The following is a 23,573-nucleotide window of genomic DNA, read 5'->3' as shown; positions in this document are numbered from 1 at the left end:
CACTCATATTGGCCCGATTTAATGGCGCTAATTGCGTTTGATACGCAAATGTTCGATTAAATGCGTTTTCGTGCGCTGACCAATCCAATCCGAGATTCGATTCACTGCCGAAACTTAGTTACAGAAAACAGCTGCCGGGAATCAGGGCCCCCAAATACAGTTACTCCCGTATGTTAATGCTCTCGGCGGAGTCCTCTCTCCCTTTGTTTGTCCACGGCTGAACAACACAATGGCGGCTCGTAAATTCAGCCTCTGAGCAGTAGCTGTGATTACATAGAGCAAGCGCCGGAGACTATGGACTCTATGGATGGCGCCTCTGTCGGGAGGAGGCTGTCCTAATTTATGCGGAATTTTAACAGCTGGCTTTGGCCCAGTGCCTTTTCCTATGCCTATGCCTATTCCTAGTCATAGCCCACGCAGGCGTTTTTATTTAGGTGGAAACATGGTGCCTGGGGATCCATTCCGATCCCCCCATCACCCCTGCCACATATGTGTGGCGATAAATTCAAGCAAGGTCGGACGAGCAGTAGCTACCTACCTAACAAGATTTTGCAAATAAATAAGATGGAGGCAAATCAGCTGACACTGATTTAAATCAGTTTACGCAGAACTCATCAGGAGAATTTATTACGCTGCTCCTCGCGGCGAGCCAGGGCAAAGAAAAAGTGAAAAGTATCAAGCAAAGTGGCCACTTGAGCTGGGAAAAGCATCTCAGCATCGGCCATCAAAGGAGAGCGGTAAAGATCCAACAAATAAATAAGCAAATGCTCTGCTCTGCCTGTATAATGGAAGTACAAAAAGGTAAACCAAAGCCGAGGATGAGGCTGAGACTGGGACTTGAGCAGAGCAAACTGATTAAAAAACAGGCAGAGATGATGACGAAGATGCCGTGAGCAGCAGAGCAGATCCGGGGGGCCAGTGGCAGGGCAAAGGCCAGGCAATAACAAGAGGCAAGAACAAAAATTAAATTGAGCCGCAGGTGTAGGCAATTTCCACTCAAACGCTTACTTCAAAAGCCAAAAGGATGGTCCGTGCCAGGTCTGCCGGGGCCTGGATGCATGATGTTGGCAATGTTTCAATTCCGGAGCCGTTGCTTTGACGGCCCGCAAATGGAGCGGAAATGTTGCTCTGCCAAGGAAAGAGCACACCAGAGCCTGGCATTAACGAATGTCTGGCATAAATCTTTCCCGGGGATCATCTTACAATCAGCTCGCCTCCCTCTGAGAGGGAGCAGTGGCCTCCGGCTTACTCACACACACATTATGTTGCAATTTCCGCCTGCTGGAAATCCAATAAATATAAACAATGGCTACTCCCCCGCCTCACATGTGGCTCGTAAAATAATTGCCGCAGATTTTCGTGGCAAGTGGCATCAGCTCTAATCGTCAGTAATAAGCGGCCAAGGGATCAGCTTCGAGTTCTCTTGATTTCCATAATTCCTTATTCCTTATTCTCTTCGTAGTTTTCGTAATTTCAATTTTCAACACAATTTGCCACTGAAGCAAGCTGAAGGCCATGGGACGTGGGACGTGGGGCGAGGGCGCAAATAAACAAGCAGGGCGTGGCATACAGTCAAAGCAATCAGTTAAGCAACGGAAAACGTAGCGACAGAACAAATAAATAAATAAACGACGAGTGGAGAGGCAAACACAAATCAGCATCCAAATAATTTCGAGCAAACAACAAATCATTGCGAGTCGCCCCAAAAACTAGCTGAAGCTTCCCACCTATGGCACACAATCTACGTACGATTTAATCTGCTCTATTCCATCTCTTTCCCCAGATGAATCGCTGCCCGACGACCCCACGCCCGCAGAAACCACGCATCATGGAGGCACCGGCCCGGGGGGCAGCAGCAGTGCCGCCGGAGTGGGCACTGGCGCCAGCATAGGCAACGGGCCGGAGAAGCAGTCCACGCTCCTGATACTCGCTGCCACCGTTGTGATAGGCGCCGTCATTGTGACGTCAATTATCGTGGCCGGCATCGTCGTCGTCTGCCGGCACAGACCGCGGCCACCTGAGCCCCAGGAGGTGCGCAAAAGCATGCGGTGAGTCCTGGTTCTTCTTTCCGATTCCTTGCTTCCAGCGTCTTTCCTTTTGGTTTCTATCTAGCCCGTAGAAAAACTAATAATGAAATTGTTTGCTTCTGGCATCCGCTAGTATCTCTCTCCGTCTGTGTGTGTGTGCAGAAATAATTACGAAATTATTTATGTGGAGCACGTGACTGACAGCAGTTCGCTCCTTCTTCCCGAGAATTCCACGGTTATGCTTATTACTGAGAATGTAATGTAATTAAATGACGGCCGGACCGCACCGGGCAGAATGGAGAATGGCAGAAATGGAGGCGCTCAATCAATTTCCAGCAGGCCTCTCCTTCTTTAAACTCGGGGCCACATCAAAGGACGAGCGAATCAGGGGCCGGCTAATGTCAGGTTCATTAAAGACGATCGCCTAAACAGTTTGAGGGGCCAATCGATTAGCGTGGCCATGGGTGGGTGCCAACAAAGGGCACGCACCTGCCCAGTAAATTATGCTTAGTCTGTAATTAAATTAATTAAACCTGCACCTGACGCCCACGACCCACCAGAGGACAGAACCAAACAGAACAGATCCTAGAAAAGGCCAAAGCCAACCCGAAGAAGAGAACGAACACCGGAAGCAAAGGCAGCCGCACAAGTGAAACTTTCCATTTAAGATAGGAAATCAGCGCGGAAGGGTCGTCGGTCGTCTCCCACTGTGGGTGGGTAATTAAGCAGCTGCTTAGCTGTAGCGGTGCCATGATGTGGCATGGATGGGTTCCGGGTGGCTTCGAACTCTGTCAACTGTCTGCCCGGCTAATGAAAGATAAACATTCAGTATAGCCAGCATGCCTCAGACCTCTTTTGTATCGATGGTGCAGGTTGATGATTGCCCGGATGATGACATGGCCCGGATCCGGACCCATACACAGACACAGGCACAGGCGCTGCTCCAGTTGCGATGACTTTTTTCTTGAATTTTCCTGCTGCGTCTGCTGATTGCTCAATAATGAATTCAGGCGACCGAACGACCACTTCAAAGCGAAACAAACCAGCGAAATATTAATTATAGTTTCTGAAAATAATCAACCCGCCGCCAGTCACATGCACATCAAAGCGCGACAGCCGCATGCGGGTCATTAAATGGTCATCCCAACTGTCAGCCGCCCTTCCTCCTCCACCTCCTCTCCACCTCCTCTCCACCCCTTTACCGATTCCGGTCTTTTCCTGAATAATATTTCAGCATCACCTGCTTGCAGGTTAGCCATGGCTTCCTCTCTCTCTCTCCCACCCATTGCCTGGTCCCTGCCGACGATTCCCATGTGCGTCTGTGCATAAATTTTAATGATTTGCCTTTTGCGGCAAAAGTATTTGTGCAAATATTTGACGCGTGCGTGTGTGTGTATGTGTGTGTATCTTTGCCCCGAAAGTCCCGACTGATAAGAGAGTGTCCCCCTGTAATTAGCGTTCCCAGTGGCAATTGGGGGCTTATATCTAATTTACTACGGACCATCGAGCGGGCTGATTGAAATTAGAAAGTCCCAGCGAGAAATGGAATTATTTTGGCAATATTTATTATTGCAATGCGGTAGATTGCTGGAGGCATAAATTCATTAAATTCCGCTTCAAAGAATCGCAAATAATCCGCATATGCAGTATGCCACGGCCACTAAACAAATTATGTTTTCATTTCCACCATTTTCCACTCCCATTCCCCCGTTCCCCCTTCGTTGGGAAAGTTTCTGCTGCAGTTGCTCCCCAGGTGACTGCCGGGTTTGAATGTTGCTGTTGATATTGAATTTTTGGGTTTCTGGTTTAGTGTTTTTTTTTTGTAGCAAAGTTTGCTAAGCTGTTTTTCATGCGACATTAAAGCGGGGGCTCTGCCTTGGGAACTATTACCAACTTGCCAGAACCGACGCTCCGGGCAAGGGCGTGCAAACTTTTAATAGATTTTTCTAAATTTCTGTTTTTTTCTACCCTCTCTCCATTTCTGTAGGCCTGCTCGGAACGATGTGCCCAGCATGTACATCGAGGAGGACGAGCTGAATGAGCTGGAGGAAGGCGGCGGTCGAGCGGCTGAGATCCGAGCGCGCGTAACGCCCGTTACCTCGCACCTCTGCGGCGGCGGCGGTGGTGGTGGCGGGGGCGGGCTGATGCCAGGAGTCGGCTCGAGTGGCGGTGCCATTGTGGGCGTGGCTGGGCCACATCACTACATCTCGGAGAGCTTCATCCAGTACGCGCAGCCCAGTCTAAACGGTACTATTCCAAAATCTATACTCAACAAGCTGTAGTTCTAGCTGTAGCTGGTAGCTTAAGTTTTACTTTTACTTTTACTTGTACTTGTAGCTGTAGTCGAGTAGCCATCAATTTATCTATCCATCCACCTATCTATACATCTATTTTGTATGCATATGTCTGATAATGCATCCCACTTGGTTTGCTCAACGAGTTTTCAGTTTGCAGTGCAGTATGCACTCAATATTAATTTGTATTCGTAGTTTTTGTTGATTGATTTGCCCAATTGAATTTCCTACCATCTGTACATACATACATAGTTCTCCTGCACACACACACACACACACATATTGCCTGTATATACACCATACAAACTCTCACACAGAAATACCACATAGACAATCTTTGATTCTTTTTGTTGTTTTGTAGCCAATATGTAGATTAACTTAACATCTCCTATTCGGAATGCAGCCAAACGAAACGAAACAAAATGAAAATGAATAAATGCGAATAGTGAATGCAATTGGAATGCAGAAATACACACATACTTTTGTTTTGTTTCATCTGACAGACAGTTTGCCCGTCGGTTGGTCTGATATAATTATTATTTATTTGGTTTCATGATTCTGGTTTTATGTACGGGAACTAATTTCGCGTCAAGTATTTTTGCATGCGAGTGGCTCCATTTCGACGGATTTGCACATTTTCCCAAATGATATTGAAGGGGATCTACGTATCTATCAGTTACATAGATACGAATTGATTTTTTTGGCTTGAGCTGGCGCTAATGATGCGGTCAAATATCGAGTGGGCTGCTAGTTGCCAGCCGGCAACAGACACACATGTAAAATGAATTGAAAAACCAGTTGCCCTTTATTTAGCATCCGCAAAAGTAGCATTTGACACACAATTTTCTAATTAGCGCTGATCAAAGTACAGTATTTCATTTCGTTTCATTTAATTTGAGTTGAATTGAATTGGAATTGGATACGAGTCGCACAGCAATTGGAAGCGATTAGTTCAAGTATTTGGAAAGTTATTTCGCATTAGCAACGGCACCTGAAGTACGAGTATGCTCTCCTCTCCACCCACTAGACGACACAGCGTCCCCTGTAATGCCTCCTCGTAGCATATAGATCTCTCTCTCTCTCTGTCTGTCTCTCTCTCTTCTTGTCACACTCCTTCTCCCCTTCTAGTATGTATGTATGTGTTTCTCTATCTGAGTATCTTTATAGATATATTGCTCTGTTGCTCCACCACCCCCATAGGTAACGAAACCCTTTCAACTCACAAGCTGTCCTAATCCTCAACTTGAAGTTGTAAATACCTAGCCCAGTACTTAAACCAATGTAGTCCCCCCAAAAAACATATACGTACAGCGTTGGGCAGCACAGTTTCTCCCTGTAGTAGCTGCTGCGATGCGACTAACGAGACTCACTGTGTTCCTGTTATCCTGTTATCCACCCAGGCGATGTGCTCCTACCTTTGCTTGTAACGTCCAGCCAGCCGGGCAATAGCGGCTACCGCCTGGCCTCGCCCGGCGTCTCCACCACCATCTCGAACGTGGTCGTGGCCGTGCCCCAGACCCAGGCCCAGCCTCAGCCAATTGCCACAGCTGCTGCTGCTGCCTGGCCGCCCAAATGTATGCAAAGTAAATTTTATGTAACTAAATCTGTGCAGCAGGCTGAAAGGCAACAGCCCCCACTTAAGCAGAAACTTGCCCAGAAACAGAAACAGAACCAGACCCAGGAACAGGAACAGAAACAGAAACATAGCCCGAACCAGAAACAACTGCAGTTGCAGCTGCAACTTCAGGCCCGAACACAGATGGGCTGCCATGTCTGAGCCATGCTGCTGTCCGCTTGGGGCATTGGCTGTCGACAAGAGCTGGAGCTGAATCCCTAAAATATATTTAATGAACCATTCCGAGACCATGGCATAGCTTCATTTTTGCTTCATTTCACATTTTAATTTGTCGTCCATTTAGAATCCCAGCTTATATTCCTTGTTGCAATGCCGTTTGCCGCTTGCTGCTTGCCGCTGCTGCAACATTCATGCATCCACATGTCGCTCATCCAATTTCCTTTATTACCTTTGTGCATCCGAAACTATTCTGCCAGATTCCTTCCCATGGTTTATCTGCAATGCAAATGAAAGAAAAATTCCAGAGAATTTTCATTCATTTGCTGAATTTAGCAATGATTACTGATGGAGCGCCCTTTGAAAGCTGCAAACCAGAACACTAGTCAGATGAAGGTATACCGAGATATAAAATAAAAGCTAATTGAAGTTTATGAGTTTTTTGACAGCCATTTTTTGGCCAAAAATTAGACCTGGCCTCTAATGCGGGAGGTGTGGGGGAAATACGAACAATAGCATCAGAGGATGCAGCAGCCAAATATTTTGTTTAAAAAGGATAAATGCTGCAGATCCCAGCTCCAAACAGAGGGGCAAGACGATGACAGTGACGGGCCATGGGGCATGGGGCTGTTTGTGCAGTCTTTGTTTTTCGTTGACATTTGTGTTTATTTCTCTCTATTCTGTCTGCCTCTATCCTCACTTTCCCCGATCCTCCTGCAGTGGCAAGCCTTTTGGACGTTTTGCATAAATTTTTGAAGCGCAGGACACGCCGGGGCAAACAAACATATGTACACGACTCTCTCTCTCTCTTTGCCTCTGTGTTTGTTTGTGCCTCAGACAGCAACAAATTTAGCAAATATTCTACTGTTCCCACTCTCTGTGCCCCTGTGCCGCTCTGCTTGTTGTGCGAGCTCATGCAGACTTTGTTTTAACTTTGAATTGCATAAATTTTAATTATTTCGAAAGCACTAAATTAAAACACAAAAATAAGCACAAAGGCACACAAACACTCGCACTGGCACTCGCAAATAGGAACCGAGAGAGAGGGAGAGAGAAATGTCGACATTCTGGCAAATGCAAATATTATTTAATGGGCATATGTGTCGTATACGTGATATTATTGCTAACACAACATGGGGCCCCACCTCGCATTCAGCCTAGCCCAGCAACCCCGCAGCCCTGCTGCCCTGCAGCCCTGCGTGGGGTTCAAATGTCACAAATTAGCTAAATTTGATTTTGTCAGCGATTTAATTTTATATTTTCATTACTTTTTCCCCCCGTTTGTCTTCTTTTTTCCTCCGCTTCCGCCTGCCTGACAGCCTCCTTAATTTATGTGTGTGCTCGGGGCATGCGGGGGTCTGACACGACACGAGTCAACACACACACACTCATACATTTGGCTGTCAGGCGGTGTAGCAGGGTGTATGCATATTCGTAGTGCCCTTAGAGCGGTCTTTGTCCCCTCTCCCTCCACCCAGCAGCACATAAACCAAGTCAACTGGCTTACAAGACCCTAACAAGTGCCCAAGTCAGGCTGAAGTGAACGCTGTAGAACGAGTAGCTGTTACACCAAGACGAAAACTAAAGGAAAACACAGTTTAGGGGCACTTCTCGATGGGGATTACACTGCCCCAGAACGCTGTCCCTGTCGCTGTCAACATCTCCTGTGTCCTGAGTCCCGTGTCCCGTGTCCTGTCACTTGAAGCTGAAATAAGAGCTTGAGTTGCATTTCTGCATTCTCCAGCACCCACATACAAAACATCTTCAAGTATTATGCTATATTTAAATGCATATATTTGTATTTTTCTATTTCAAATGCTTCTTCACCTTGCTGCAAAGTGAAATTGAAATAAAGAGCAGCATACATACCAACTTTCGCCGCTGTAACTCGCGGCGGTGCGGGGCGGGGCGGGGCAGGCAAGTGAGCTACTGGAACGACTGCCATATACTGCCATCCTTCCATCTTGGCAGTGGCTGTCATTAGCCAACATTTTTAATTGCATATGCTAGTCCCTCGTGCCCTCATCCTCTGCTCGCCCGATTCAGGTGCTGCTGGGACCCCCGGCCCACCCCTTGGCTCAGTCAAATTCGTTTGACTTTTTATGCCCCACAGTCGTCCCTGCCACGCAGAGTGTACGAGTGTATGTATGTGTGTGTCTGGGTCTCTGCGTGAGGGATAGAGGAAGATTTTTTGTTTCATCGTTTGCTGTTTTTTTTTGTGCACATTTGTTTCATTTCATGCTGCTCCATTCATTTTGCTCGGCATCTTTTTTGTCTTATTGTTGGTGTTGTTTGTCTTGCCGTTTGTTCTGTTTGTCTGTGTGCGAGTCAAGAGTCGCGACGTCGACATCCCAGCGTCTGAGCAACATTTGTATAGCCTTCGTCCTTGTGCCATCCCCATCGTGTGTGCCTCTACGTACGAGTATTTGTGTAGTAAGTAATGTGAGTGGGTTGTGTAGGTTGTAGGTTTCTCGTGCACTTCAGCGGCACTCGTCTAATTAGACAAAGTTAAGACCCAGCCACACACACACACACACACACACACTGAGAGAAACAGCAGCCACTCGAAATGAGCACACGGTACCATTTTCTCTGGCCTGGGAGTGCGAGCATTATCTTTAAGACTCCTTAAAGCATCCCTCCCTTCAATGGTGGCACACACGCTTTATACTCGCACTTTGATGTCTGTGTCGTCGTAGTCCCGCAAAAAATGCCACAGAATTTGCTTGGGCAACATTGTTTATGTGGCCATACGCACCACACTCTCACCCACATTCTTCCCACTTTTCCTCCTGGAGCCGCAATGTCAAACGGCGTTCATTCATTTGTCGCCTCACTTCCGCTTCCGCTCTTCGCACCACAGTCTTCATAGAGATACGCATACTCTGCAAGGAGGTACTATGATGTGGTCTATGCACAGGAGGAAGCACCTTGGAACCATCTAGAGGTATATTGTACATTTGTACATATATTATTGATCAGTTTTAACTCGGATGAGTCTTTGTTGTCATGAAAGTCTGACAATCTTCACGGCTTTCTGTGCTGTATCGGTTGACCATAGTAACCCCCATAGAATCGATCAATCGGTAAGTGTATTAAAAGCTACTGTTCTTGGTTTTTGTGTTTCTACCACTTTGTTGGATGAGGCCGGGACATCCAGGCAGGCAACATTTTTGCGACTTTTGACATTTTTTAATGCTGTCAGGCATGGCGTGAAAGTAAACGTGAAGGGCCACAACCCACATACACTCGGGGGCCCACACCGGCCACACACACGCATAGTAGGGCTGCCTTAGTTTGTGCGTCTTTATGACTCAAAGACGCCACACAAATGTGACATAAAAGGCGATAATAATAAAATATCACAGGACAGGGTGCTCTCGCTCGCCAAATAACAAACTGCAAAATCGTAAACGACAAGCGGGCTGGCGCTCAGGATTCACTTGTGCCTCGAAGTCGGACCACAATAAAATGAATTCCGGCATAAATTCCAATGAAATGTGCCATAAAAATTAAGAAATTGTTGAATTATTTTATGTTTACGAGCGCGGTGGGAGGACAGCGGGCAGGGGACGGGTAAGGGCATGGGTATCGGTAGGGACGATTCCTAGTAAAGTGAATATTAATATTGAAATGTTGTTCTGTTGTTCCGGTTGGTGCTGGCTCCTGGTGCTCGCTCTTGTTGTTTGTGTGTCGCTCGATGTTGCTGCTTTTATTAGTTGTTATTTGTTTTCTTATCAGCGCACAAATGGTCACGCTTTTGATATGTAATCGTAATCGTATTGTGCTAATGGCTCTCTTTTCTTTTGCTGCTCAAATAATAATTTGCAACTGTGTTGTGATGTCATTTTGCAAGAAATATCAACATCCCAAAAACGAAACAAGCCAAAAACTAATCGGTATAAACATTTTGCTTTTGTTTTCCTAACATACACACTCGACCATTTCTCACTCGCATAAATTTACGTCCTCCCAACCACATTCACACACAAATACATATGCTTCCGCCATTGCTGTTGATTTTGTTTTATACCAACCTACAAAAGTGTATATTGCAGACCCGGATCTGATATTGCCGCGCGGCGAATTGGAATTTACGACCCTGGATCCCACGCTGAAGTAATTGTAAAAAGTAATAATAAATATCCGCCATAGTGAACAACAGCCACAATAGACACACACACACACACACCCACACACAAAGATACTCTTACAGATCCGCGGTAAGGCCTCATAATTCACGGGCATTTCATTTAACATAGCTGTAAATTTTTAGCATTAAATTTAAATGCATTATCGCAAAAAAGGTAAAACGTACTACGTACTGGTATCTGCAAGACGTGCTCGAGGGCATAGGCTATAGGTCTAGAGATAAGCCACCATTTTGTAATTGTCAGCCATTTAAGTGTCATACGAAACCCAGAATCAAAACCGAAATCGAAATACTGCTGCTCTATAAATAGGCTATAAATTTGTAACAAAAATCAAAAGATTCAACTTGTAAATAGTATAGACAACACGACAACCATAGATACCACCCATGCATCTAGAGGGATTCAGAAACGGAAACTGTTGCACCATCAATTGTATATAGAGAACGGGCAAACATTAATCAAACTGCATTTAAATGTTGAATATTAACTGTAATTAATGAACAACTAGTCGATAAGCAATTAGCCAAATAAGCCTTGTGTATTTAAAGTGTAATTAGGACTCCTAGAGCTGGAAATATTGGTAATAATCAATGTAAATGCCAGGGCCACCTCTCTGCCTCGGGGCAATACTCAAACGATGGACAGCTCTCAGTGTGTACGAGTTTGCGAATCCAGCAGCCGTTTAAACAGTCTATGTTTGTCTGAATAGCGATAGAAAAATCCATTAGTCGTTAATGCCACATCTTGTTACTGGCCAGCAAATTAAAATGTTACCAATGTGTATTTCTGGGCCCCAGGTCCAAGCCATTCCGACTTACTCCGACATTTTTCCGCTCATCTCTGGCTCATCTCTGTACGAGTGTCTGTGGGCCAGTTCCAGATGCTATTTATACCAATTCATGAATATTCTATTACCATAACAGGCTGAATCGAAACGGAGATGAATAATCAAGACAGCACCAGAGAAAACACATAGAAAAACCCTAAGTGGGGGCGATGTTCAAAGGATAATGAATAAATGCCGAATACATAGTCGAATGGCAGCATCAAAACAGCCAGTTACGAGATCATCGAACCACAGAAAGAACTACAACAACAGCCTGCAACTATAAAACTGAATTCATTGTACATGTTATAAATAACTAAGGTAGCCGAGCAGAGCAGAGCACAGCGGAGGAGAGGAGAGGATAGCAGAGCGTAGATAATACTCGTTATATACTAATAATAATAATTGTAATAATGGTACGGCATACAGTTTACACAATACTCCAATGTAATTCGAATTCTTATTTCAAATATACAACAAGAATAAAAGCGAAATGGCAGACTAGAAAAAATATACAGTGCGTATGCGTAATAAAATAAATTGATATAAATATACATATATATATATATACAGGAAAACAGGGTGGCGGGGCCGCCAGTCCCCACCACCCGTTCTCTGTCTCTGTCACTCTGAACAAAACCAAACTGATTGTTTTTAAGCAAAAGTTAGATATAAAAAAATAAGTAACAACTAAACAAAGGAAAATGAAAATGAAAAGAACAACACAACTACGAAAGTGAAATACATTAGATGTAAGTCGAAACTACTGAGTGTGTTAATAATAATAATGAATACTGAATAAATAAACGAAAATTCAAGATAACTAAACATTGAAATTAATTCCAATTACGGCACTCGATGGAACATCAAAGCGAAGATTAATGCCGGAAAATGCCGATGCCGATGCCGACGCCAACGCCGACGTCGACCCAATCCAGTTTGTCCAACTTTGGCCAAGGGTTAAGTGTTATTAATGCCGAGCAAATCCTGTAGCTGCAGCCCTGATTGCCACTTGAGGCGCGTAATCGAAACATTGCCCAGGCGGTGGGTCAATGAAGACCCGCCTTCATTACTCTGTACAAGCATTACTCGCTCCTGCCCCAAAGCCAAGCCCCCTCAGTGCACCTCCTCTCAAAGCCGAGTTACGGCTATTCAGCTATACAGAGAGCTTCAGGGGGAATGGGATTGATGCTGCCAGTGAAAATGGGTGGGTGGCCTGGGAGATTAAAACAGTTCCAGGGAAATTCGACATCGCCTGCGCCAGAGCCAGTGCGAAAGAACAGAGCGGGCAGCCGGGATCCGGGATCTGGCTCCTAAGAAGGCAAAGTTTGCAACGAAACTTTCTCCGAATGCAAGTCTGTTTGCCTTAATTTGTTGCACACCTTTCACAGAGCAGAACTTGTGGAGCATTTTTGTACCATTCAGCTTGAAATCTATTGGTAATGGAATTCGGTCCCGAGTCTCCACGAGAACCTTATGAGTTCCCGGACATTATGAGGCCGCAGCTTAATTTGGAAATGTTACTTTGAATCTGCATTGGGGTCTTCGAATCCGAATCCTAATCCTCTGCTGAAGTGCTGTACTCTGTAATTTGGGTTGGCACGTGCGGATTTACTTTTCACTCTACTTTCCAACTCACCTTCGTTTCTCGCTGTTGCTTTTGTTGTCATTTTTATGGCTGGCTACTGGCAGTTGGCAAGAGCTTTGACTGCAACTTTCTGTGGCAATTGCCAAGGAATTTGAAGTGCCACCCAACCCTAAACGCACTTTGCAGCATCGAAGCTAAAAATAAAGCCACATAAATCCGAAGATTTGCCCTCAAGTGCGCAAATCGAAATGGAATCCCTGGGTCGCTTGCCTCTTCTCCTACTCCTGACCGCGTGCCCTCGTGCCCCGGACAGAGAGTGACTGCTTAGCCCTCAACGTGCTTAAATAAATTAAACGCTGTTCGGTCGACGGGGCCAAATCGTTGGCATTCATAGTGGGCGGGACGGGTAGGGTCGGCCTGTCACTGCTCACGGAGGCATGCTTAGCCCGGACAGGGCTGTTGAAATATTAATGCCACAAGCGAACCAGCCTGGACATGGACATTTCCCGATGCCACTTGCGAGAGATCATAAAAGCCAGTTTGGAATTCAATTAGCAGCTGGACAAAGGCTCCCTGGCTCCCAGGCTCGATGCTCCCTGGGATGTCTTGGTGAAACTCATAACGCCATCCCATCACACTATCGACTGGCATCGATTGAGTGCAGCGATTATTGCGATCGCTCGCTGACAGCTGCAGTTGTAACTGCCACTCGGAGAGGAGGCTGTCGGTGTGCCGGGTGCCTGGTGCCTGACATTCATGGCTGCCATGCCATAGGAATGCCATCCTTTCGCGCAAGCCTCCTGGGGAGGGGGCTACAAAAATCCGTGGAATGCCGTAAAAATGTTGGTTCTCTTTTTTTTGTGCCAGCTTGTTTGCGCTTTCCTTGTCATCGTCGGGGGCTCTGGGCAGATGCTGAAATAATGATACCGGCGCCTGCAAAGCGAGCAATCATCTCGAGCGTCGGCTGTGCGCCTACAACGACGAATCTATGCCAAGGACATATGTAGCCTGCCACTATTGTTTTGGCCACGTTTGCGCGGCTGAGTGGTTGTGTGCCTGTGTGGCTGTGTGCCTGTGTTCTTCTCTGTGTTCGGTTCAAGAGTGCGTTTTTGTTAGTGAATAGAATCGCTGTTTCAATTTAGACATTTTCAACGTTTATTTAGCGACTGTTTTAGACTTAAATCTACGCGGGAACGAGAACTGCGAAACTCTTTAAATGCGAAATTTATGCATTACACTCTTATAATTTGATATTTAATGAAATCAGTTTAAGGCTGCTCCTGTTGCTGCCACTACCACTGCTCCTCCCGCAGCTCCGGTGCTCCTCGATGGCTTATACAATTTAAAAATCGCGACGCTTTTTGTATGCGATGCAATTATTCTCCATTTACAATGCACTCAGCGCGAAAGTAAGCAAACAGACAAACAACGGCTTCAATGCACTATGGTCCAGAAGTCGTTTTTTTTGGCATAAAGTCTAGTTTTAAAGCTAGAGCCTTGAAACTTTGCACAATTATTTTGAGTATTTTTATAAAATTTCGGTTTTTTTTGTTTTAGATTCGATTACGCCATCGACCCCCTTCCCCAGAGCACCTCAGATTTGTTTAACACAGAGCTCGAAATTAAAGCTAGAGCTTTTAAATTTTGCACATATACTTGTATACTTGTACTTGTTCTTGTTTTTTTTTTTGCATAAAGTCGGAAGTTTAAATTACATACTTCAAATTTATTACATTTTGTTGTTAAATCATTATACATATATAATATCTTATTTCAAATTATCAATATTTATATATAAACTATGGAAATTTATTACACACTAATTTTCCATTACTTTATTATAGCTAGGATAAATGTCGCAGTTATGCCTTTTATTTAAAAGCCTAGTGTTTGTATACTGCTGTTTGTTGAGTGAATTTTCCAGGAGGTAAGCTCTGGTGAAAAGGAATGGGCTTTTGCAATTGAAGATGCTTTTTCGATTCAGTCGGGTATTCAGGTGTTCTAATTGTTTTTGTTACGACAAAAGCCACGTCGGTCTTGCGTTCTTTCTTAGCAGAAACTGCCGCAGCATGCATAAGAAGATTCGTGTTATTATTATTATCATTTGCAAGATCAGACGCCAGTTTCCTTTTTAATCTTGTCCCTGCATTTGTATAATGTAATGTTGGACGTCCCATTTTCTTTGGTGTCTTACAATTTTCATCAACAATAATTATTATTTTAGAAGCCATCCATTTAGCATGGGTGGTCATAAACCGTTCCATCATTTTGTTGCACTTCAGAAGGTTTCTTTTAATGAAGGATTCAAAATTACTGATTTTTTTGATCTATTTCTCTTTTTTTTTCATTTTCCAAATGGTTGTTATTGATTTTACTGTAAATCCAATGTGAGACAGATTTTTTTTGTCGATTGTTGTTGCGCCAAATATCGATGAGATCGCTATGCAAAAACTCGAACTTTCCTGAATATTAACAAATTTAAAGAAAAGGGGCCAAAACGGGCCAAAGTTGTTACTTTCCAGTCAATTACAACATTTGTAGGTACAAACTCACATAGTTAGTTTTTCTCAGCAGAACTCAGTTCATTTGTTATATTCTACGAAACACAGGGGACGCAGTTAAATTTTCTACAAAAATGCACATAAATTGGACATTGCACAACACTTAAATCTTGGGACTACACATAAAATAACTAAATACATTAGATACTACATACCTTTATCTTCATTTTCCATTTTTAGCCGAATTTATTTGAGCAAATTTACTCGGTCGCCACGTAAAAATGTAAACAAGTAATTTGGCGCCAATTTTTTTCCCACAATCACCTGATCGATTGTTCACTTTCAAAAGCTCGCCAAAATCTTCAGGGAAGCTAAATAATTTTTTTTTTTTCATTTTTAATATGTATGATGAATTTACTTTGAGAATTTGCAAGAAAAAACGTAATCCATTCACATAAAAATTTCGACTTTATGCCAAAAAAAACGAATTCTGGACCATAGTGCAATGGTTGGCTCTTTCAGAAGAGAGGAGGCGGCGGGTAGGGTGCCGCACCGCACCGCACCGTAGCGTACCAGCGCCCTGCAGTACAGGGTCGCGAAAGCAGACAAGTAAATAAAATTGCAAATAAAGTAAAAATGTTGAAATGCCAAAGAAATGCACGGTACATATTTTACATTTATTCATTCGCTTAGTCTGATTCTGAATCTGCTTCGGCGTCAGCTTCTGCTCCTGCTTCTGCTTTTGTTCCGTGTGCGGTGGCTGTTGCTCTTGGTGCTGTTCCAGCTGCTCCCGCTGCTCCTGGTCCGCCTTCTCTGGTTTTTCCTCCTGCTGCTTTTTGTAATGTTTGAGTACAAAAGCGACGATGGGCGGCATGTCCTCACGCCTGTCGCCTAGTCCTGGTAAGCCGAGCGTTAATAACAACGCTTATCTGTGGCATTAGAAGCAGTATACCAAGCAGCAGTAGCGGCCACCCACCCCCACAGTACCCCAACCCACCCCACCCCTCCCTCACAGCGACAACGACAAAGAATGATAATGAAAAACTGAAATAAAAGCGCAGCGGCAGCGCCAGCAGACAAACAAACAAGCAAATGCAAAAAAAAATAAGGAAATTTAAAAAAAAGAAACAACCAAACAAAACAGAGTGAAGGAGCAGCCCTCGCACCGGGGCCCGGGGTTAGAGGAGCACATAATTTAAGCTGCCGTTACTGCTCCTGCTGCTGCTGCTTGCAACGCTGCTGGCGTGACAACTTCAACTGACAGCCGCAGAGCAGCGCCATCATCCATTATCAGCAGTTGGCCATCTTAAAGTGCAGCACGGGACAGGATCCACACACGACTCGACTGGGGCATACCCCGGAAGCGGTCCAGGGAGCAGGAGTGCAGCAGCGCCTAATATGCCCTCTTCAACCTCTTCTTTTTTACATGGTTTTCCGCCAGCAGCAGTACAGGAAACAAACGAAAAAACAGCGATGTACAGCGGACAACGGGTGGTCACAACAACAGTGGCAGCAGCAGCATCAGCATCAGCGACACAAAATGTTGCAATGGCATTGTTTTAATGCATTTGCAGCAACAACGCTAGCAGGGGACGCAGGGGGGATGCGCGGGGCCGAGGCCAGTGACGAGGGCTGATGGCAATGGCAATGGCGGACTGTACGCACTGTATGCCACATTACGTATACGGGCATGGCGAGGCGGCTACTTGCCGCCTGGCTCGCCCGCAGTATTCCCGCATTGCTGCTGGTGCTGATGCTGCTGCTGGTGCTGCTTCTGGTATTGTTTGTGCGACTCGATGGCACTGCCGTGCCCCGAGGAGTCCTTAACTGTGAACGTCACATAATAGCGTTTATTGCTGTCCAACTTTTCCGCTGGCAGTGAAATTAGTTGCTTATTCTTGCCATGTGACAGCTCCAGAGCAACCTTGTGGTTGCAGCGGCTGCCACCGCCACCACCACTGCCGCCCATGCCGGCGGCCCGGCCGCTGGAGGCACGCCCACTGGTGAGTATTTTTGGCAGAAAGAAGCTGCTCACGCTGCCGGTCTTCTTGTACTGTCCAAAGCCGAACTTGGGCATCGTATGGTGATTCATCATGGGAACTGCAATATCAAGATGGGTAGACAGACACATTAGATTAATGATCAACGGCGATCATTGCCACAACTGGGCACAACGGGGCACCACTCCGCTCCAGTGCAATGAATTGCCAGCTGCCAGAGCTGTCAGAGGCGCCTCCTGTCAGGTGGCGTGGACAACACTCTGCTAAATTGCATGCAATTGTAAAAACTAATAAGAGAATGGAGCAGGGTGCTTCAATTTCACAGCTGGAGCTGCTTCTGCTTCTTCTTCTGGTCCTGCTCGTGCTACTCCTGTCTGACACTCGTCGCTCACAACCCATTTTCGTTTGCCGGATCAAAAGCGTTCTCAGCTGGGGATTAGTGTTGCCTCGACTTTCTGCTACTTTCAACAAAATAACAGTATATAAACAGCAGCAGCAGCAGCAGCAGGAAGTGGCAAGAAGGACAGGGAGGGGAGAAGGGAGAAGCCCGGGGCAAACAGACGGGGCACAAATGAATGCGTTTTTAATTTGGCATAAGCCGGACGCATCCTTTTGAAGAAGAAAGCATCCATCCACAGAGAGCGAGCGAGTGAAAGATGTAATAAAAGTTGAAAGCCAGAAAGCCAGAAAGCCAGCAAGCCAGAAAGTCGGTGGTCCCGAGGATTTTTTAATTTGCCTCGCACTGAATAAACTGCTCGTAATTAGGATTTATATTTTTATGCCCCCGGCATCTGGGGCATATCTGCTTTGAATTCGAGTGTCCGCCATATCCGCTGCGACCCCACGCTTGACCCACTGCTGGCAGCGAGGGAGAGGCCGAGGTGGCAGTGAAAGTGTTTCCAGCTCCCGGCCAAGCGATTTGACTCGGGAAGTCCCATTCTGAATGCCTTGGACTGGTGCCATTTTTCACGCTTTCACACAGCCGTTTAAAGCCCTCAGGGCACTCCTCTCAGAAGGAGAAGTGAGAAATAAGAAGCGAGAAGCGAGACACGAGACACGAGACAACAGAGCAATGAGAAGAAGCCTCGTTTTCTCATTCACTTACTGTAGGCGGCACAGGGAATGCCCGTGTAAGCGTGTGCTGCATGGAGGCACCGATGCGTCTTTGTGGTGCACTGTAGAGCCTTCTCGTAGGCATTGTAGTCCGGACTGAGACGTCGCTCCGCCTTCAAGGAAAAGAGAGGAAATGCATGAAAGAGTGTCCACCAAAAGGAAACGGAAAGAAACTGTAGCACACCTCCTCGTAGACGTCGTTGATGTTCTGAAAGTTGTTGGTGCCCGGCTTCTGGAGTCCCTTGAGCGTCTCGTACAGGAAGAGTTCAAAGTTCTTGAACGTGTACTCACTGAAGTTGTAGCGCCGCAGCCTGGTGCCCGTCTCGCCGTTCAGCAACACACACGATTTGTGGTAGTCGTCGACCGCCCGCTTCACGAGGACCGCCTCGTTCAGCTTGCTAGAGCGTATCTGAAGCGACTTGAGCTCCAGCAGATGCTGGAAGATCTTGCGCTCCATGTAATATCTGCGGATGTACATAAGAATGAAAAAGCAATAAAGAACGCTGCCAGCCCCAAAAGAAAAGCGCAGCCAGTGGCACCCTCTGTCCCGTCCTTATCTGTCCCAGCCCCGTCAGAATCATCATCAGTATCAGTATCATCCTGGAGCTTTGCGAGCAGCTAGCGCACAAAATAAATGTTGGCAAATGTACGTAAATTGTCATTTTGATATTTCGCGAGGCAAACAAAGACACAGCCGCCTGCTGTGCCCCACAAAAACCTCGAGGAGGTGGTCCGCATCGCCCCCCATTTTAGCCGGCTCAGAGGCCAGAGGCCAGAGGCTGAGGCCCGCCCAGACAATGCGCGAGCGCAATAAAAGGCATCATGTTATTAAAATTTCAAAAAATACTAAAGTGCGTACGCGGAAAAAAATTCTATTAATAATTGAGCGGGCAAAAGGCAGAGAGGGAGTACAAGTAAAATTAAAGCCAGCAGCGGGGCTAGGGGGTGCCATAAAATGTTATTAGAAATTATATTAAAAATTAGGCAAATACGAAAGAGAGAGACAGGGTGAGACAGAGAGAGAGAGAGAGAGTGCATACTCGTTTGAATAGCATATTAAAGGGAGGAATGTGCAGCACTCTTTAAGCACTCGAAAGTTGCTCCTTAAAACGTGCTCGGAGGCCGACAACTTTTCCAAATCAACTGGCAGCATCGTCGTCATCGTCATCGTCATCGTCATCCGCATCCTCATCCTCAACCGGTTGGCAGAGAAATGCATTTTACCGAAAAAACTGAGCAAATTTGTCGAGTGCACTCGGATCGCCTGCTGCTGCTGCTGCTGCTGCTGCCGTAGAGCGTTTTGAAAATTGTTTATCCAGCGAGCGGTAAGCCTTACCGGCTGCCAGCGGATTCGGAGGCGGAGGCGACCGCTTGACACTGCTCGCCACTTGGCTGCGCTACGCGAATTTGTGCAAAACAATTTGACTTTGAAACAAAAGTTCATTGGTCGCCTCGCCCTCGCCACCGAGTGGGCGGGCAGGGAGAGCTGAGAGGCAGCTAATAAATAGCAAGAGGGCCGCCAAGGTAAGAATGCTTGTGAGCCAAAAACTGCGTAATAAATTGGCCGAGGGCCCAGCGAAATCCCCGGAGCGGCTTCAAAGCGGCCAGCTCTGGGCCCTGGGCCTTGTGCCGCTCTGCTGGCCATCCTTCAGCTTCCGCTTGTTTTGCTGCTGCCACTGCTGTTGCCCCCTCTGCTGTTTCGTCCTGTGGTCATCTGCAGCACCATCTCCATCTCCATCTTCATCACCATCTTTGCACCATCTTTATCTTGGTCGTCATCGTCATCGTCATCTTCATCGTCATCGCTTGTTTGCCGAAGCGCTTTTCAATTTTACGCCTCGCTTTTGGCTCATCCATTCGGTTGTGCCTGAGTTATTTGCAAGTCTTTCTCTTTGTGCCTGCGCCACCGCCTGTGCAAATACTTTTTGCCATGCTGCTGTCCTTGGCACATTTTTTGCTGCCGCTTCTGCTTCGCACCTCCTGCCTTTCCCTTTTGCTGTTGCTGTCGCTGTCGCTGCCGTCGCTGCTACTGATTTCCGTTTCCGCTTTACGTTCGCTTAGTACAACTTTCATTTCGTTTTCTTGTGCGGCGTTGATTTTGTGTGCTACATTTGCAACTGCAACTGCAAGCGCTTCCAGCGACCGACCAGCACAGATGTCTGTGTGTCCGACCGACCGACTGACAGCCACACCCACGCCCACGCCCACGCCCCCGCCCCGCCCCGTTCCCGGCCCAGCCCCAGCCTCAGCCCACGTCTTCCTGTTTGTGACACAAATGTGACAGGCAAAAAGTGCACGCACCACCAAAGTGGATGAAGTGGAAAGCCCGCCAGCGGCAAAGTCAGCACAGTTGATACTGGCAGAGGCTGAGGCTGAGGCAGAGGCTGAGGATGAGGCTGAGGCAGAGGCACAGCATAGGCATAGTGCTGCTCTGCTCTGCTCTGCTGGAGCGCTGACAACGCCAGTGACAACAAAATGCAAAGAAATTAAGCGCTGCACAAGTTGCAACAACAGAAACTGCCCGCCCGCCGGCAATTTGTGCGGCACAAATAACAAAAGCGAGGCAGAACCTTTTGCCAAGTGTTAATGGTCCGACAAGAGGCGGCTGCGGCATCAGGATGAAGACGAGCACGTGGCCTGCATACAGCTGCATGGCTGAGCAGGTTTCCAGGCTAGCAGGTGAGAGAATTTTGCCTTAAAATCGATGACCGCCAACCCGCGAAAAGTCTGCGGCTGATTTGAAAGTCGCTTCGCTGTCGACTTCTTGGGTTTCCCAAAAAACTTTTCCGCTTCATTTTTCATTACGGCTATGTTCCTGAGCTCAGGCTTCAAACTTTCGCAAGTGCCGAGGCTGAGAGCAGACCCACTGAGAACTCTGAGAGCTTTATCGTCTGCCTCTCCAAGTGGCTGAGAATCTCCAAACACTCGAAACCAGAAGAGGGCGAGCGAAAACTTTAAGTAAAATAACGTATTTGATTTGCCATATTGCACGTTAATTAAGTCCTGGATAGTTTTGCATAATCAACGTTTAAAATCGGCCAGAAAATATGCCTAATTGCGTAACGGCCGGAGGAAGAGAGGGAGGAGGCAGGCAGGCGGGAGGCTATCCACAAGGACAACCGATAAAACTCGGGGCCGAAGCCCCGAAACGAAATCCAAATATTTAACAATGTCAATTACGTGAGCGCACATTATAAATCCCAAATCTCACCTGTGCTGCTGGGACACACAACAGCACACCGACACACCGACACTCCCACACACCCACACACACGCACCGCCGGTAAGTTATTTGTTTAATTTATGCGTCAGATAAAATTTTAATCTCTTTGGAGCCAAAAGCGAGGAGGGAAAATAAAGTTGGGCGAGCGGCAAGACCAGCATTCATACCAGGACCAGGACCAGGACCAGATCCAGGTCCAGGTCCAAGTCCATGGAAAAACAGCATGCGAATGCAAAATATACGAATGCGAATAAAATGAAAAACAAAATCTCTATTTACACACTTTTCATGGGGAGTGGAGTGGGGGCGTATTCTACTGGGAGCTATGGATTGTGGATTCACTTTTTACTTCATTTCAGACCATCGCATCGCATCGCCTTGGCCCCCAAGTAAATTCTATTTGGTTATTTTTTTTCCCTCCAGATTCCTTCTGTGTGTTTTTCAAGAATTAATTGACTCACTCTGTCGACTTGTTGAGGAAGTTGTTCTGGCAAAAGTTGCCGGCTCTGAGAGGCTGGGTCTGGGTCTTGGTCTGGGTCTAGGGCTGGGGCTGCGCTGTGCTGTGCGAGACACTTGTTTGACTTTCGGTTTTCGCGTGCATTGCGTATACGCCGCGTGGTGCGTATTTGCCGAAACCTTAACATGGAACGCGAATGGTCTTGTTCTTGGCCTTTCAGCTACACAGTTTCTCGTGGCTCTGGTTTCTGGTCTTCTTTCCGGCTTATGCAAACAACCGAGTTAAATATTTTCATTAGTCAAGTGGAAAGAATTATTTATGAAATGCGCTCGCTGGCCGGATTTTGCTTTTGTTTTTGTTCTGGCAGAGAGTTTCTGTTGCTGTTGCTTTTCCTTTTTTCGGTTTGGATGTTTGCAAATTTATTCATGGGCTACAAGGCAGATTAGCAAAATTAATAAAAGTCAGCTTACGCTTTTTAATTAAGTTTTGTGTGTGGCACGGATTATGTAAATACCATAAATAAATACAATTGACTTTTAAGTTTGAGACTTGAGCGGCGCCCGTGGCTCGTGGCTCGGGGCTCGGGGCTTGTGGCACCAGAAGAGCAGCGTGTATTGATTCGCCTCAAACAAATGACAGAAATTCAATTAAAACGAGCACACGAGAGCATACCGGCTCTAGGGCAGAGTTGCTCTGCTCTACGCATCGCTAGTGGCGGCTTATGGCCAATTTCGGGGGCAAAATCCTTGGGGGCACAAAAGGATTTCCGGTACAAGCACGCCAACGAAGAGCGAACACAAATGGTAATTGCCCTGTAGCCTCTTCCCAAAAATTCCCCCGCTAATCTACACTAATTCCATTTACAATTAGCATTAGCGAGTTGTAAACGGAGCCAGAGACCGGGTTTCTCTTTGGTTTTCACAAGGACTCCAGTTGCAGGCTTTTCTGGCTGGTTCTGGCTCATTTTCATATTTTGTTCAAGTTTCTGCATAAACAAAGCAACACACCGCAGGTGGGCGGTCGGTCGCTTCTTGGGGAGGCGTGTCTCGTGTCCGTGCCCCGTGCCCCGTGGCCCAGTCCAGTCCAGTACTGCCGTCCGTGCACCTAATTAAAATGCGCAACTCTTTGCCGGAAATGAGCATTTCGGCTAATGACAAGGGCGGACGAGATTTGGCGGGAATTCGTTCGTTAGCACTGAAATTCTCGTAAATCAGGAGGGATATTGCGAGTAGTGAAGTGGAGGCTGGAGGTGGGAGGCTTGGGAGGCTTGGGATGCGATGCTGCTTGGCGTTGACCTAATTATGATATACGTTTGGCGGTCTCCTCTAATCGTTTGACCCCTTGGCAAAGAATCAAACGGAATACATTCCATTTCATCTAATTAAGTCGCCCGAAAAAGACATGGAACAGGATTGAATATTATTAAGTACTTGTCACACCGAGACGATGAGGCCAATTAATTTGTCACAGCCACCAGCCATACGCACACACACACCTTGTGACCCCCACCTGTTACGGTTAAGCGTTGAGACGGCTGCCGCAATGGGCTTGGGCTCGACCCCGACAGTGGGTCATAGTTCATGCTCAAGTACATGGAA

At 46.5% G+C, this 23,573-nt stretch overlaps 2 protein-coding genes and 1 long non-coding RNA gene across 8 annotated transcripts in view; 1 reads left to right on the top strand and 2 right to left on the bottom strand.

Annotated features, from left to right (window-relative positions):
* side (motor axon guidance molcule sidestep) overlaps window positions 1–11,910 on the top strand; it is a 69,240-nt gene extending 57,330 nt beyond the window's left edge. The window contains exons 15-18 of one of the 4 annotated variants that reach the window (XM_001358277.5): window positions 1,784–2,048; window positions 4,015–4,274; window positions 5,722–5,895; window positions 10,172–11,910. In XM_001358277.5, coding sequence (XP_001358314.5) covers window positions 1,784–2,048; window positions 4,015–4,274; window positions 5,722–5,895; window positions 10,172–10,236 — 764 coding nt within the window. In that variant the 3' untranslated portion in view covers window positions 10,237–11,910. Of the gene's footprint in view, window positions 1–1,783; window positions 2,049–4,014; window positions 4,275–5,721 lie in introns of all 4 variants that reach the window. The other 3 variants (XM_015181580.2, XM_015181581.2, XM_015181579.2) reach the window with 3 other exon arrangements.
* Window positions 11,911–14,255: 2,345 nt separating this feature from the next.
* LOC117183679 (uncharacterized) lies at window positions 14,256–15,689 on the bottom strand. Of its 2 annotated transcripts, XR_004468819.1 has the most exons (3): window positions 15,398–15,689; window positions 15,235–15,308; window positions 14,256–15,143 (listed from the first exon to the last, which is right to left on the bottom strand). It is a non-coding gene; the product is annotated as an uncharacterized lncRNA (long non-coding RNA). The 2 variants fall into 2 exon arrangements; XR_004468818.1 differs by having other exon boundaries at window positions 14,256–15,308.
* A 17-nt stretch (window positions 15,690–15,706) lies between these two features.
* LOC4801178 (uncharacterized) overlaps window positions 15,707–23,573 on the bottom strand; it is a 70,566-nt gene continuing 62,699 nt past the window's right edge. The window contains exons 5-7 of one of the 2 annotated variants that reach the window (XM_001358275.5): window positions 18,480–18,759; window positions 18,288–18,408; window positions 15,707–17,282 (exon numbers count right to left, since the gene is read on the bottom strand). In XM_001358275.5, the coding sequence (XP_001358312.4) occupies window positions 16,885–17,282; window positions 18,288–18,408; window positions 18,480–18,759 (799 nt within the window). In that variant the 3' untranslated portion in view covers window positions 15,707–16,884. The remainder of the gene's footprint in view (window positions 17,283–18,287; window positions 18,409–18,479; window positions 18,760–23,573) is intronic. The other variant, XM_033378403.1, reaches the window with a different exon arrangement.

The sequence above is a fragment of the Drosophila pseudoobscura genome, chromosome 2 (genome assembly GCF_009870125.1).
Source record: "Drosophila pseudoobscura strain MV-25-SWS-2005 chromosome 2, UCI_Dpse_MV25, whole genome shotgun sequence".
Taxonomy (NCBI): domain Eukaryota; kingdom Metazoa; phylum Arthropoda; class Insecta; order Diptera; family Drosophilidae; genus Drosophila; species Drosophila pseudoobscura.
This window is presented reverse-complemented; position numbering and strand designations above follow the sequence as displayed.